Consider the following 14,530-nt stretch of genomic DNA (forward strand, 5'->3'; position numbering starts at 1 on the left):
ACCGTCACCACAACTTGAGTTCAGGAAATCTACAAGGGACTAACAACCTTCAAGAAAGTATCCTCCCAATGAATTTGTGTTGATTTCCGATCAAGGGGAGCCCGAGAGCTACTAAGAAGCAATTGAGCATGCAAAGAAAGATTATTGAAAAAAGGCCATGGAGAAGGAGATGAATTCCTTACTTGAAAATCGCACTTATGATTTAGTAAAGTTGTCTAAGGGGAGGAAAATTCTGAAAAATAAGTGGGTTTTCTAATTAAAGAATGATAGCAAGAATCTGAGGTACAAAGCACGTCTTGTTGTGAAATGCTTTGGGCAAAAGAAATGTATTGACTTTGATGAGATTTTCTTGCCGGTTGTGAAGATGTCTTCTATTCTGGTTGTACTTGGTATGGTTGCAAGTATGAACCTTGAAGTTGAGCAACTTGATGTGAAGACCGCATTTCTTCATGGTGACCTTGAAGAAAAAATATACATGAAGCAACCGGAAGGTTTTGTAGAGAAAGGGAAAGGGAAATTTGTTTGCAAATTGAAGAAAAGTTTGTATGGTCTCAAGCAAGCCCCGCGGCAATGGTACAAAAAATTTGACTCTTTCATCATGAATAATGGTTTTTCTAAAACCACTTCGGATCATTGTGTGTTTGTGAAAAACTTTCCGGATGGAAAATTTATTATTCTTTTACTTTATGTTGATGACATGTTAATTGTGGGTCAAGATTATACTATGATTAATAGGTTAAATTGGAGTTGAGAAAGTCATTTACTATGAAAGATTTGGGACCAGCAAAGCAAATACTTGGTATGAAAATTGTTCATGATCGCAAAAAGGGGTTGATTTGGTTTTCTCAAGAAAACTACATTGAAAAAGTTCTTGAGAGGTTTAACATGGATAAAGCAAAGTCGGTTGGTTGTCCATTTGCGGGTCATTTTAAACTTAGTTCGAATCAATGTCCTACAAGTGAGAAAGACAAGGAAGAGATACTGAAAATTCCTTATGCTTCAGCGGCTGGTTCTTTGATGTACGCCACGATTTGTACAAGGCCTGATATTGCTCACGCCGTTGGTGTGATGTGTCGGTTTCTCTCTAATTTGGGTAAAGAACATTGGGCAGCGGTAAAATGGATTCTAAAATATCTTTGAGGGACTTCGAAGGTGTGTTTGTGTTTTAGGGATGGTAAACTGATGCTTGATGGGTTCACCGATTCTGACATAGCCGATGATGTTGATTCTAGGAAATCTACTTCAGGATATTTGATGACTTTTGCAGGGGGAACTATGGCATGGCAATCTAAATTACAAAAATGTGTTGCTCTCTTAACTAGCGAAGCTAAATTTATTGCCATTATGGAAGCTTGCAAAGAAGATTTATGGTTAAAGAAATTTTTACAAGAGTTGGGTTTGAAGAAAGAAACGTATGTGCTTTATTGTGATAGTCAAAGCGCTATTCGTTTGAGTAAAAATTCTACTTTTCATTCGAGATCAAAACACATTGATGTGAGATACCATTGGATTCGTGATGTGTTAGATTCGAAATTGTTGCAACTCGAAAAGGTTCACACGGATGATAATATTTCGGATATGTTGACTAAGACTTTGTCGAGAGACAAATATTTGAAGTGTCGAACTTTGGCGGGTATGGTTGATATCTCCACCTAAGTCAATAGGGGGAGAGTTGTTGGGTATACCTCCTTATTGGAGTATGGGACCCAATTGGTTTGTTATAATATTTAGTTTGGTTTGGTGTTGGTTATAATATATTTTTAATATATTATACCTAACTTTTGGAGGCCCAATGAATATTTGATAATCAGTATGGTAATAACTAGGGTTTGATAAAAAGCCCTAGACTTCACAATATATATTGGTATTTTTTTTTTTTTTTTTTGTAGAGGAAGAAAAAAGCAACTATTTGGCTTGGTGGAAAATCAACAGTTTTGTTTGATCAAATTCAGTGATTCAATTGGTCAAGTACAGTACATGTATTTTGGCTGGGAAAAAGAACTTGATTCAATCTTATTTGTTAGTGCTCACTTTCAGTGCGGTTTCAAAGGTTCTGCTGTGGAGATTGATTTAGGTTATTATTTTGACTCTTCTTCAACTTTAGTTCGAAAATTTTTATTTATTTATTTGGTGAGATCTTTCCTTTTGATTATTTGTAATTATTTGGAATTCACCTAAAGGTGGTTTTATGAGACCATTCGTGTCTCGTTTATAATCGTTTGGAAAATTTTTGGTTGATAGTGGAATCGGATTTCGATCTCGTGGACTTACTCATATTGAGGAAACCACGTAAAAATTGTTGTGTCGCTATTGATTTAAGTTTTCCACATTAGTTTTTATTCTCATTGATTAATTACTTGTGAGAAATCATATATTTCTCCTAACAATTATAGCTATATTTAAAGTTCTAGTATTAGAGTTATGTATCATTACTAAAATATATATATATATATATATATATATATATAAATTTAATTATTAATATTTATACAATTTTTCATTAATTTGTAATTAATTTCTCATATATCCACTGATGTGATATTTTTCCACAAATTGTACACTTGGACACGAATCACCTTTCGGCACACGCGTATAGTCACTACCACCAATCAATAATTAAACAGTGATACTAAGAACTCAGAAAAAAATAAAAATAAATAATACTTAGAAAATGAAATTAATGGATAGGATTTACTCAAAATTTTGTCCTGCAATAATAACTTTAAACAGATACGGTAGATTTATGGGTCAAATACAAATGGGCAAACTATATTTGTAGTTTTTATATTTTGTCTCTTGTGTCATTTTGGTTATTTTATTTTTAATTGGCTTGATTTTGACTATTAATTTTAAATTTTGTGTCAATTTGGTCTAATTGATAATATCATTAGTGTTTTTGATGGAAAATACTCATTGAATTGGTTCAGATTAACTCACTGAGTTTAGTAAATTTATAATTTTATTCAAAAAAATATGACTTATATGCATTTTTTTAATAAAAAAATGTTAAGAGTTGTAATTAATTAGACTAAATTGAAACAAAATCATAAATTCATGGTCAAAATTGAGCCAATTGAAATTATGAGAATAAAATGACACAAGAACCAAAGTACAGGGATTGCTAGTGCAATTTGCCCAATACAAATACACATTTTGAGATTTATTTAAAATGTAGATTGATCCTTGTAGTTTTGAAAATTATAAATACTCTCACATCAACAAAATTTATTTAACATAATTAACAAAAAAAAATTAAATTTTTAACTACTCTTCTATACAACAACAAAATTATCTGAATTATTAATTGAAATATTTTTTTTACATATCATTAAAAATTATAATTGATCTGATGATTTATTAATAAAATGAGTTATTTGTTATGTGATTAGAAACTTGAAAGAGCGGGATGTAATTTTCAAAATTATATAAAACAATCTGTATTTTAAGTAAATTATGAAAAATGTATTGGTAATTTATCATAAATTTATTTTTCAAGATAAAAATCTGAGACCATTTTCCGGTCTCCTAAACTTTTCTATAATCTAATTAAATTATATTTTCATGAGTTAGTCCCACTTCACCAGTGATGAATAATCTTTATTTTAAATTCAAAAAAGGGTTAAGGAAAATCATAATTCATCTAATAACATGTTAAATATAAATTGTTATTTTTATATTTTAATGACATGTTACAAATTTATACAATGAAATAGAGATTTTTATGAAAAAATCCACATACATGATGCTAGCTAAATCTCAATATCTAACTTTGCTCATCTAAATTTTATTAGATATATCTTGAATTATCAAAAAAAACAAAATATTAAAAGTTGCTAAGAATAATCTATTATATAATAAACTAATTTTTTTAGCACCTAAACCCCACAATTTTAATCAATTCCAGAGCATTTCAACCCCACCATAAAAAGAAAAAAAAAAAAAGAAAAAAAAGAAAGAAAAGAAAACAGAGAATAGTATGAATGAAGGGAGAATATATAATAAAGATTTTATTTTTTAATTTTTAAAGAGGGGCTATAAAAAATTAAGGGATACATATACAATATCTAATGAAAAAAAAAAAAAACTGTTTAAACTATAATAAAAATTGAAAATTTAAAAACTTGAGAAGGGCAACTGGCCACCTAGGTTGCATGTGGCCCCATCGTTGCAAGTAGAAAATGTTGAAAAATGACTCGTAGCTCGAATTTGGTGCGAAACCCAAAACGATGTCGTTTTGGGTTTCGAATTTTTTTTTTCTTCCTTTTCTTTCTCTTCCTTTTCTTTCTTTCTTTTCTTCTTCTTCGTTGAACAGAGGAGAAGAGCAGAGGCGAGAGAGAAACAGAGTCGTCGTTGTCGTCATTGCAGCTCGTCGGCAGCTCGTCGCTCGTCGGCCGATCGTCAAATCACAGCCCCGCCTTTGTCTCTGCCTCCGCCCGCCGCCGCCTCCGCCGCCGCCTCCACCTCCACCTCCGCATCCACCCGATTTTGTTGGCCCCTCCAGTCCTGTTCTTCTTCTCCTTCTTCTTCCTCCTTCTTCTTCTTCTTCTCTTCTTCTTCTTCTCCAAATTTGAGCTACGAATCGGAACTCAAAAATGTTTTATCGAGCCGCTAGACATGTCATAGTCACTTCGTTAATGCTAGGAGTACTTTTAAATAATGACTGATCATGTGTTTCGATGGAACTCCTCTCTATATAAAAACCAGGTTGCTTGGGTTGAGGCAAAATTGCACTGTCACTAACCAACATTAAGAACACAGATGACATCATTGGCCTATCTTCAGGGCATTTCTGCACGCATAGGAGACCAACTTGTATGCACCTTAATACCTTTGACATTGGAAATGAACGCTCCATCATTGGATCTAATAATTCAGAAGCCCTTCCTTCAGTCCAAAGGTTCCATGCCTGCAATGACTCAAAATATATGTAAAAATTAAATAAAAGAAAATATGAGGAAAGTTAAAAAAAAAAAAAGGATTTTTTTTTTATAAATCAAGAACCCCTTCCAATGCAAGGTTACATTCAACCTACCCTTGCATGGTAAGCTTTGGATGGTTGCAACTACCCATAAACCACAAGCATTGGATAAGTCAGGGTGTTGCTAACAGAACACAATATCTTTGGTTTTATAGTTGGATCGTGTTTTGACCTTGAACCATTGAACCATAGGTTGTAAGGAGACATATTATACGTTTATGAACTTACATGTCCAAGGAGGTTAAGATCATGGTTTGAATAATGAAACATTCGGTTCCTTTTGCCACTCATTATTTCTAAAATTATGACTCCGAAGCTAAAAACATCTGATTTCATTGAAAAGAGGCCATCAATCGCATATTCTGGAGACATATAACCACTGCATATCATTATCAAAGAAAAATAAACTTTAGACAAGAACTTAAATCTATAGTTTAACCTAAAACAAGGAAACATTACAATGATTACTTACTAAGTTCCAACCACCCTTTCTGTTTTTGTTGATGATTGATCATGTCCAAAAGCCCTGGCCAAGCCAAAATCTGAAATTTTAGGATTCATCTCACTGTCAAGTAACACATTGCTAGCTTTAAGATCTCTATGAATTATTCTCAATCTTGAATCTTGATGAAGATAAAGAATCCCTCGAGCAATTCCCACAATAATATCCAATCGTGTACTCCATGTAAATGATTTACTTTTTTTTTCTACACCTGCTAGGAAATATTCACCAAAGATTTTTGCTTAGTTTATCATTTTTTTCCATAAATCATTTTAGTTAGACAAACTTCTTTGGCAATAATACTTTTTTTTCACTGGTCAAATATAAATTCCAAGTAAGAAAGATATGATACATGATCCAATGGCCCCAAATGCCCCCCAATCCCATATCATCCACATTCATTTGATTATATCATAAATTCCAGGTTATGAATGTCTTGGTACAGAAAACATAAAAAATTATAGACAAAGGATCCATGGTTGAAAGATACATAAGAAGGTTGAGAAGGCAAACCAAAAATGAAGGAATCCAAGCTTCCATTGGGCATATACTCGTAAACTAACATTCGTTCGTCTCCATGGATGCAACATCCCAAAAGCCTAACTAGATTTCGGTGTTGAAGCTTGGCAATCAAAATAACCTCATTTTTGAATTCATCCACACCTTGTTTGGAGCTTGTTGAGAGGCGCTTGACAGCTATGTCTTTTCCAATTGATAGTTGACCCTAAGGTATTAACATAATAAGGTTCAGAAAAATATTATACAAACTAACAAATCTTGTATATTTTTCTTGCAATGATAAAACTTCGTATTCTAAAACAAAATCTACTTCAATGGTATGATAGGTGCCATATCAGTTAGTATGCAAAAATGGTAAGATTTGGTAATTTATATGGCATTACACCAAGATTTATTTTCTATGAAAGAATAGAGCAATAGAATAAACATACTTTGTAAACAGGCCCGAAGCCACCTTCCCCAATTTTGTTTGTGTCAGAAAACTTGTTAGTTGCCGTTGCAATGGTGATCATATCAAAAATGGGCAATTCTAGTTTTTCTTCATCACTGGCTTGATTGTTGAATCCAACATCTGTTAATCACAAAACACACAAGAAAATGTAGAGCTCATCAAGTTCACTAGTTGGTACTGAAATAAGGAGGAAAAACAAACCCTACAAATTCTACATGGGTAGTGGTTACTTTACTAAATAAAATGACAATTTCACCAAAAAAAAAAAAAAAAAAAATCATTTTTCACGTTTAGTTGATCAAAAAATATAATAAAAATACATTAAAAATAAAATTTTCATTTATCAGTGTAAGTGAATGTTCATGACATATAAATACTAACAAAATATCATTTTATTTCATTCTACTTTTATTCAAGTTAACCAAAAAGCTTTCCACATCATACAACTAGCTATGTATGTATAAATGACTCTAGGTGATGAATAAGAAGCCGTCTATTTACCTCTTCTTGCCTTTTTCATTACCAACCAACAAACTAGTGAAATAATCAAGGCCAACATCACAACAATAGATGTCACCACAATGGCCTTCTTTTTATTAGCGCTTATGGACCTCTTCTTCTTCAAATGTTGATCTAGAAAAGAAGAAAAAAAGAAGAACATGGTCATTGATTCAATTTGAAATATGAATCAGCCAAGGTAGATCATAATAGTGTAAAGGGAAAACTTCACTTAAGTGATTTGGGCCATGTGTGATTTATCCCCCTAGCATTTGAAAATGACCACATAACCTCTTTATGGTTTGTGAACTGAAGTGCACTGTTAGGCCGGTTAATAATTTAATGAAAAAGACTAAAATACCCTTGTATTTTCGTCATTTGTTCGGAAGGTAAAGTATACTTTAACCCCGTGTGATTTATTACCTTGTAATTTGAAAATGAGCATATAGCTCTCTTATATCTACCACATGTTTCACACTTGCTCTTAAGTTGGACAACATGTTTAACGGTGCACTTCAGTCTACAAACTAAGTGGGGATCATGTGGTCATTTCTAAATATTAGGGAGGTAAACCGCACATGGCTTAAATCACATGAGGTAAAGTGAAGTTTGCTCTAGTGTAAATTACAAAGAAATAAAAGTTTATTTACAAGTGATTTTCTCATTGGTTGTGTGCTCCACCGATAGTAAGGGTTGGTTTAGGGACAAGCTAAATAAGTGTCTTATTTGTTACAACTTGTCACATTACCTTTCTATTTTTCTGCACATTTTATAAAAAGTCGCCAAATAAACAAACTTCAAACCAACCCTAAGAGCCTAATAATTACGTAGTCTTAAAAATAAGAATATCATAGAACAATGACAAATGTACTATTGGATGGACCCGCAACCACGTGATCTTTCTAACTCATGATAATTTGTAACAAAATTTACCATTTTCCTCCCTTGCTATAACCTAAAGGTGGGAAACGGTTAGGTATTAACAAGTTTGGGTGGATCAAAATGGGTTATGCATTTAAAGCAACACAACCTAAACTCGTCTATTTAATAAGTTGGCTTAAATTGATTGGGTTGAATTGGATACAGATTGGACAAATGAATCCAACTAATCCATTTATTTCATCTCTTTATATATATATATATATATACATATATATATTTTATATTTTTTGAAAAAAAAAATTATTTTTAAAATTACTTTTAATTTTTTCAAACTTTTTAAATTTTATTTTTTTCAATTTTCAATTTTTATTTTTTAATTTTTTTTGTTCTTTTATGATGATGATGGTGATGGTGGTGGAGTAGCGGTAATGGTGGTAGTGTAATGATAGTGGTGAAGGTGGTGATGGGGTGCTGATGGTGGTGGTGGTAGTGGTGGTGGAGAGTGGCGGTAATAGAGGAGGTGGTGTGTCGATTGTGGTGGTCATGGTAGTGAAGTGGCGGTAATGGAGGAGAAGGTGCTAGTAGTGGTGGTAGAGTGGCGGTAGTAGATGAAGTGATAGTCGAGCGGTGGTGGTGGAGTGGCGATGGTAGAGGTGGATTGATGGTAGAAATGGTGCCCATTTAAACGGGTATAAATGGATAATCATGTCCAACCTATGTAAACCCAATTTTAATTGGGTTGACAATGAATAACTCATTTAAGCCTATTTATTGATTTGGATGGATTTATATGAGCTTTAAGTAAATACAATTGGACTCATTTAAGCCATCTCCTCCTCCATTATCAAAACCATTGCCCCAAACTACGGGTGATTCTATATATATCCAAATAATAACTCAGTATGTCCAATTAAAATTTTAAATTTTTAGTTCCTATTATACCCTAATATAAATTTATTAATAAGGATAATACACATTAAACCCTAAAATAATTTTTTTTTTCCCTCATGCTACATACTAATCACTTATGCATATTGTTCATATTCAAGTCTCTTTTTCTTCTTTCCTAAATTTTAATTATTTTCTCTTAATCTTCTTTCTCACTCCATAACTTCAATCCATTACACCAAAACTCACACAATTATTGTGTTGTTACTTGCAAATAGAATGAAGTTTGAATAAAATAAAACAATAGATGAGAGTAATAATGATGAATATTTTTTGAAGCAATCTATCAAAGAGGAAGTAAGTCTTCAAAATTAAGAAGCTTGTCACAAGATTTGCAAAAGAACATAGCACAAATCCACCAATTTGCACTGAGAGAGAGAAGAGTTTCCCAGGAATAGATAGTTGCTTCATACATAGGAAATAAGAAAATGAGGCTTCTGAGGTCAAATGCACACCTACCTTTTATATGTACCAAATAATGGGAGCTGTTCATACCACAAGTACAAACATATACATACCGGTGACGGGGCTGGGGTTTTTTCAACCGTCATTCTCTTTCACCGTTGTCGTATTCCCTCTATGTGAATAGAGCAAAAAAGTTTTTTTCAAAGTGGTGTAATTTGGAATTTTTGATTTGTTTATTATTTGGGTATACCATTTTATCTTAAAAGGTAATTTATGAAAAAACATAGAATGCATTTAGAATAAATTATAATCATAAATAATTTAATAGGGAGTATTGAAAAATTGAACGTGCAAAATGATTATTTTGGTGCAAATAAAATCTCCCCCAAAACTACCCATGAACTCATGATTTTTTGTCAAGCATGGTTATGATGGGTATTAATGGAATGAGATGGGACAGAAACACAATACTAAGAATATTTTGTCTCTATGGGAACAGTGAGGACATTTTTGTTTCATATCAAATCAAATAGTTATCGATATCTAATCAATATAATTTTTTAAAATGATGATGTACTAAATAGGTTTTACAAATTGAACATTTCAAATTATCAATATAGACCCGAATTACGGCCCACCAATGCTGAACAACTCTCTCTAATAACTAAAGAGGAGCCAAGTCCCTTTCATATATACAGATGTTTGAAATGTACAACCATTTAAATCTTTTTTACAGCTTAGAATGAACTAATTAATTCGTATAATTTTAAAGTAATCAATAATTAATATTAATATATAAAGAGAATTTTTAAAATTGTACAGAGGCGATTCTCCCTTTGGTCTATTCTTGGCCAAGTATATTGTACCTTTTTAGAAACTACCATCCCCCCAAAAAAAAAAAAAAAGACAAAAAAAAGACAAATAAAAATCTACACAATTATCAATGATTTTAGATAGGTGGGTATAATTTAGCATAATGAAATTGGTTAATTAACATACCTAATTCATCAGCATCAACACGTATATACCAATCAAGCAGAGCATTATCGAACTTTCTTACATCCATCAAATCTCCATACCATGTGATGCAGTTGCCCGAATCAACTACACTTGAGTAAGCCTTGCAAGAACAGTTCATCAAGCACATCCTTTCACACTCATTCATGCTCAGCTGCGGCGCCACACGTGCCCAAGATGTATCTGGAATCTTTGAACCTACGACCTTCACGAACCCTTCTCCATTCCCACACGTGCCAAGCCCCGCACGCTTCTTCTCCACACACCCGCCTGTCGTATCTCTTAGATTCCATTGCTTCGCTGACTTGGGCTCGTGCCCTGGAAGACATGTGCACTCAAACCCCGCTGCTGGCAATTTGCTTTCGTCACAATAGCCATACGCACCACACTGCCCATAATTGGCACATGGTTCATTCGGAGCCGAGTAGAACTCGACCCATTTACCCTGACCCTTCACATCGACCCACGTATCCATTTTTAAATCCCCAACAAGTTCGTCCAAAAAAATTTTAGACAAACGCGAGCCATTGACCTGAGCATAAGCTATACTGACTTCCTCAGGATCATCAATGTAACTCGAGTGGAACATGAAATTAGTGAAATTCTCAGTCAGTTTGCTCCCGATCGATGGTAAGATCCGATATAATCGGACTGAGCCCTTGTACAATACAAGTTCGGGCAAACCACTTGGTACCATCCTATACGAGTATTCTCCTGTGCCCGGATCGTCTTTCGACTTCCATGATGTCAGGAACCGGTCCAGACCGGTGCTCCGGTCCAGCCCGAGTTTCATGTTGGGCAGCAGAGTATTCGTAGGATAATCAAAACTTTGCCATGCGACAAAACTTTCATTTTTAGTATCACTGCCTTGAAACAACAACATCAAATTCCCCGAATCCAAGAGCCGAGCTGAATAAGAATTGCTCGTGGCCATCACTGGTGCTGAAACGTTTGTATGCCAAAGTGTAACATTTTGGGAATTGCCATCGTAGATGACGAGGTTTCCGTGTTGGTCGATAGATATTGCTCCGGATGTGCCGTTGATTGGTTTGTCTCGATTGGCAACCCAAACTACGGTTTGTTCAGAGATCTTGTAGTACCATATTCCAACATACCTACGATTGGATGTTCCATTTCTGGGACTGAAAAATCCAAGTGCGAAGGTCTCATCGTTGGAGACTAACAAGTCACCGTCTTTGATAGGTCGTGTTGGAGTTATGGTGTCTGTGGATTTGCAAAATCCAAAGAAAAGAAACAGAAGCAAGAAAATATTGAACACCCAATTTTCAGGATTCATCATTTTGGGTTGGTGAAATTGAGAGACACGATCTAAGAGCATCCCAAACAATGTTATTTATATTTCTTTTAAATTTTATTTTATTTTAAGAGATCACTTTTTTAATTACTTTCCCAATACTCCTTATTCTTTTACTACTTTATTTAAATATTATTTTATTATTCTTTTTCAATTAAACTTGTTTTTTAAAAAATGTAAGAGGAGCTAATTTAAGCCCACTAAATTATTCAGGCTCAATAGCCCAAGATTAATGGGCCCGAATTTATCGCAAGTCCAAGATTGGTGGGCTTGGATTTATCGCCGTCAAACGGGCTGAATGGCTCTAAGCCTCGAAAGGGTTCGGATCCACGAACCTAGAGACTTACTCGAGCCCGGACTCGAAAGGGTATTAAGCAAGCCTAGAGATCCGAGGCACTCGGACTCGAAAGGATTCGGATCCACGAATCTAGAGATCCGAAACACCTGGCTTCGAACGGATTCAAACGCAGTCTAGAAGTCGCTCCGTTAATGAGTCCCAGAACACTTGCGGGCTCGGAGCTTTCCGGGATCTACGCACCAGAACCATGGGCGTAATGGAGTTCGAACAAAGGACCCGATCCCGAGGACGGTAAGTGGAGATAAATTCACTCTTCGGTTAAACTAGCCTATACCCGGGTCGAGGTGGCACGACCCCGGGGGGTCCATGAGACTCGGCAATACTTTGCGGCAGGACGTCCTCTGGGACTACCCCTGACCCTTTGGGATGATTGGGGATCATTGGTTAGGTGTGGCTAAGAAGAAGGGTTCGCCGAGGGATTGATCTCCCCTTCGGGGTTTTTCTCATCCTCGGAGAAGTCACCTCCTCGGAGAGGTCACCTCCTCGGACAAGGTGGTTAGAGAGAATATCCCCCATGTGCCTTGCACATGGGCTCCATCCTACATCATGAGGTGCCTATAAATAGCACTCACCCATAGCTTTACAAGGGATGAATTTTTGGAGATTTTTCAACTCTTGGGAAAGAACTAATTTCCCATCTCCATTATCAACCTTGAGAGTGAAAGTGGGAGAGCCTTGCCATTATTCTCTCTCTAGCCATTTTGCCTTCTTCTTCACCCAATCTCTTATCTCCATCATCCCCTTTACTTTTGTGTTCTTGAGTTGAGACCATTGAAGAATCTAAGCCTCTCACATTTTTTCTAGAGAATTCGAAGTTGTTATTCAAGGATCTTTGAAGATCTTCGAATTTTCCAACTCCTTTCTTGAACCCTCTTCTACAAAAAGTTAATGTAAGAATAAAATTAGAGAGAGTAAAGAGAAAAAAAGAGACTGATGGGGGAAGGAATTGATAATGTTGTTATTGTTCAGGAGGTTGTCCACAGCTTTCGTGCTACAAAAGGCAATAGTGGCAAAATGCTCATCAAGATTGACTTAGAAAAGGCCTTCGATAGACTTGAGTGGGGGTTCATTTGACACATACTCATTTTCTTCAATTTCCCAAAGATTTGGATTGACATCATCCTCTCTTGCATTTCTTCCTCTACCATGTCAATCCTGTTCAATTGTGGTACAACAGACACCTTCTTCCCCTCCCACGGTATTCAACAGGGTGATCCTCTCTCCCCCTATCTCTTTATCCTTTGCATGGAATACCTGTCCATTGCCATCACCCAAGCTTGTGATCAAAAACTATGGTCACCCATTAAAATCAGTAGATTCGGTCCCACCTTATCCCACTTATTCTTTGCCGATGACCTAATCCTCTTTGGAAAAGCCACTGAGGAAAATTGCTCAACCATAGCCTCTGTCCTTAACGACTTCTGTTGCAAATCAGGCCAAAAAATCAATCTGAGCAAATCCAAAATTTTCTTCTCTGCCAACTTGGATGATAATGCCAAGACCCACCTTGTCAACAAACTCCAAATCTCGATTACCACTAGCCTTGGGAAATATCTTGGTTTCCCCATTCACCACACTCGTCCATCCGCCAACTCCTTCTTCTTCATCGTGGAACAAATCCAAAATAAATTAACCGGTTGGAAATCCAATTACTATCCCTCCCAGGCAAAGTCACCCTTATCAAAGCATTCAATTCAGCCATTCCTAACCATGTCATGCAATGCAACCATATCCCTAAGTCTGTTACCAATAAAATAGACAAACTCAATAGGGACTTCCTTTGGGGTACCACCTCCGAAAAAAAGAAAATACACTCCATCAGTTGGGATAACATAGCAAAGCCTAAAAAAGTTGGAGGGTTGGGTATTAGACAAGCTAGCCTAGTAAACAAAGTCAACATCGCCAAGCTCAATTAGAGACTACACTCTGAAAAAAAAAAAAAAACTTTGGGCTAAAGTTCTGAACTCCAAGCCCCGATCTAAGTCCTCAATCCTCTCTCCCACTTGGAAAGGAATTAACAAAGGGACTGAGCTCTTCCTATTAGGCTCCAAAATCCTCGTTCGAAATGGCCTCCATACCTCTTTTTGGTTTGACAACTAGTTAGGCCCTGGCCCACTCAGATCCCTCATCGAAGGGCCCCTCACCCTCTCTGACCAACACCTTTTGGTTAGAGATTGTTGGGCGGAAAACTCTTGGAACCTAGACAGCCTCTCCTTTTCTCTCCCAACTTGTATCACTAACCTTCTCTCTTGCATCACTCTCCAATGGTTTAATCCCACTGATGATTGCCTCACTTGGAAACTCTCACCTGATGGGTCCTTTACCTCCAGCTTTGCTTACCTTCACTCCAAACCCTTTCCCCCATCCCCTCCTTTTGATAACTGGACTTGGCTCTGGAAGAGTCGAACTTCACCTAGAATGTCCCATTTCCTCTTTGCTCACTCTTCACCAGCGCCTTAGTACCAAAGACAACCTCCTCCTTCACCATATCACCAGTGACTCTATCTACCCTCACTACCTTATCCATCTTGAAACTACCACTCACGTCCTTAGGGACTGCAAATTTGCCAAACATTTCTGGGATGCTCTCTAAATCCCAGCCGATGCCACTCCCTCTTTCGCCCACCCTCTTATTGTCTGGATTAAATCTAACTGTA

The 14,530-nt window shown here is 35.8% G+C and overlaps 1 protein-coding gene across 1 annotated transcript; it reads right to left on the bottom strand.

The window, feature by feature from the left end:
* Positions 1–4,595: 4,595 nt before the first annotated feature.
* On the bottom strand, positions 4,596–11,524 carry LOC114279848 (G-type lectin S-receptor-like serine/threonine-protein kinase RKS1). Its single transcript, XM_028222137.2, has 7 exons — positions 10,183–11,524; positions 6,952–7,083; positions 6,431–6,570; positions 5,994–6,204; positions 5,451–5,694; positions 5,207–5,357; positions 4,596–4,906 (listed from the first exon to the last, which is right to left on the bottom strand). Exons 1-7 carry the CDS (start codon positions 11,498–11,500, stop codon positions 4,598–4,600), a joined length of 2,505 nt encoding a protein of 834 aa, XP_028077938.2. The 5' UTR covers positions 11,501–11,524; the 3' UTR covers positions 4,596–4,597.
* Between the last annotated feature and the right edge of the window lie 3,006 nt (positions 11,525–14,530).

This window comes from Camellia sinensis, chromosome 13 (assembly GCF_055761805.1).
Source record: "Camellia sinensis isolate YWXY chromosome 13, ASM5576180v1, whole genome shotgun sequence".
Classification (NCBI taxonomy): Eukaryota; Viridiplantae; Streptophyta; class Magnoliopsida; order Ericales; family Theaceae; genus Camellia; species Camellia sinensis.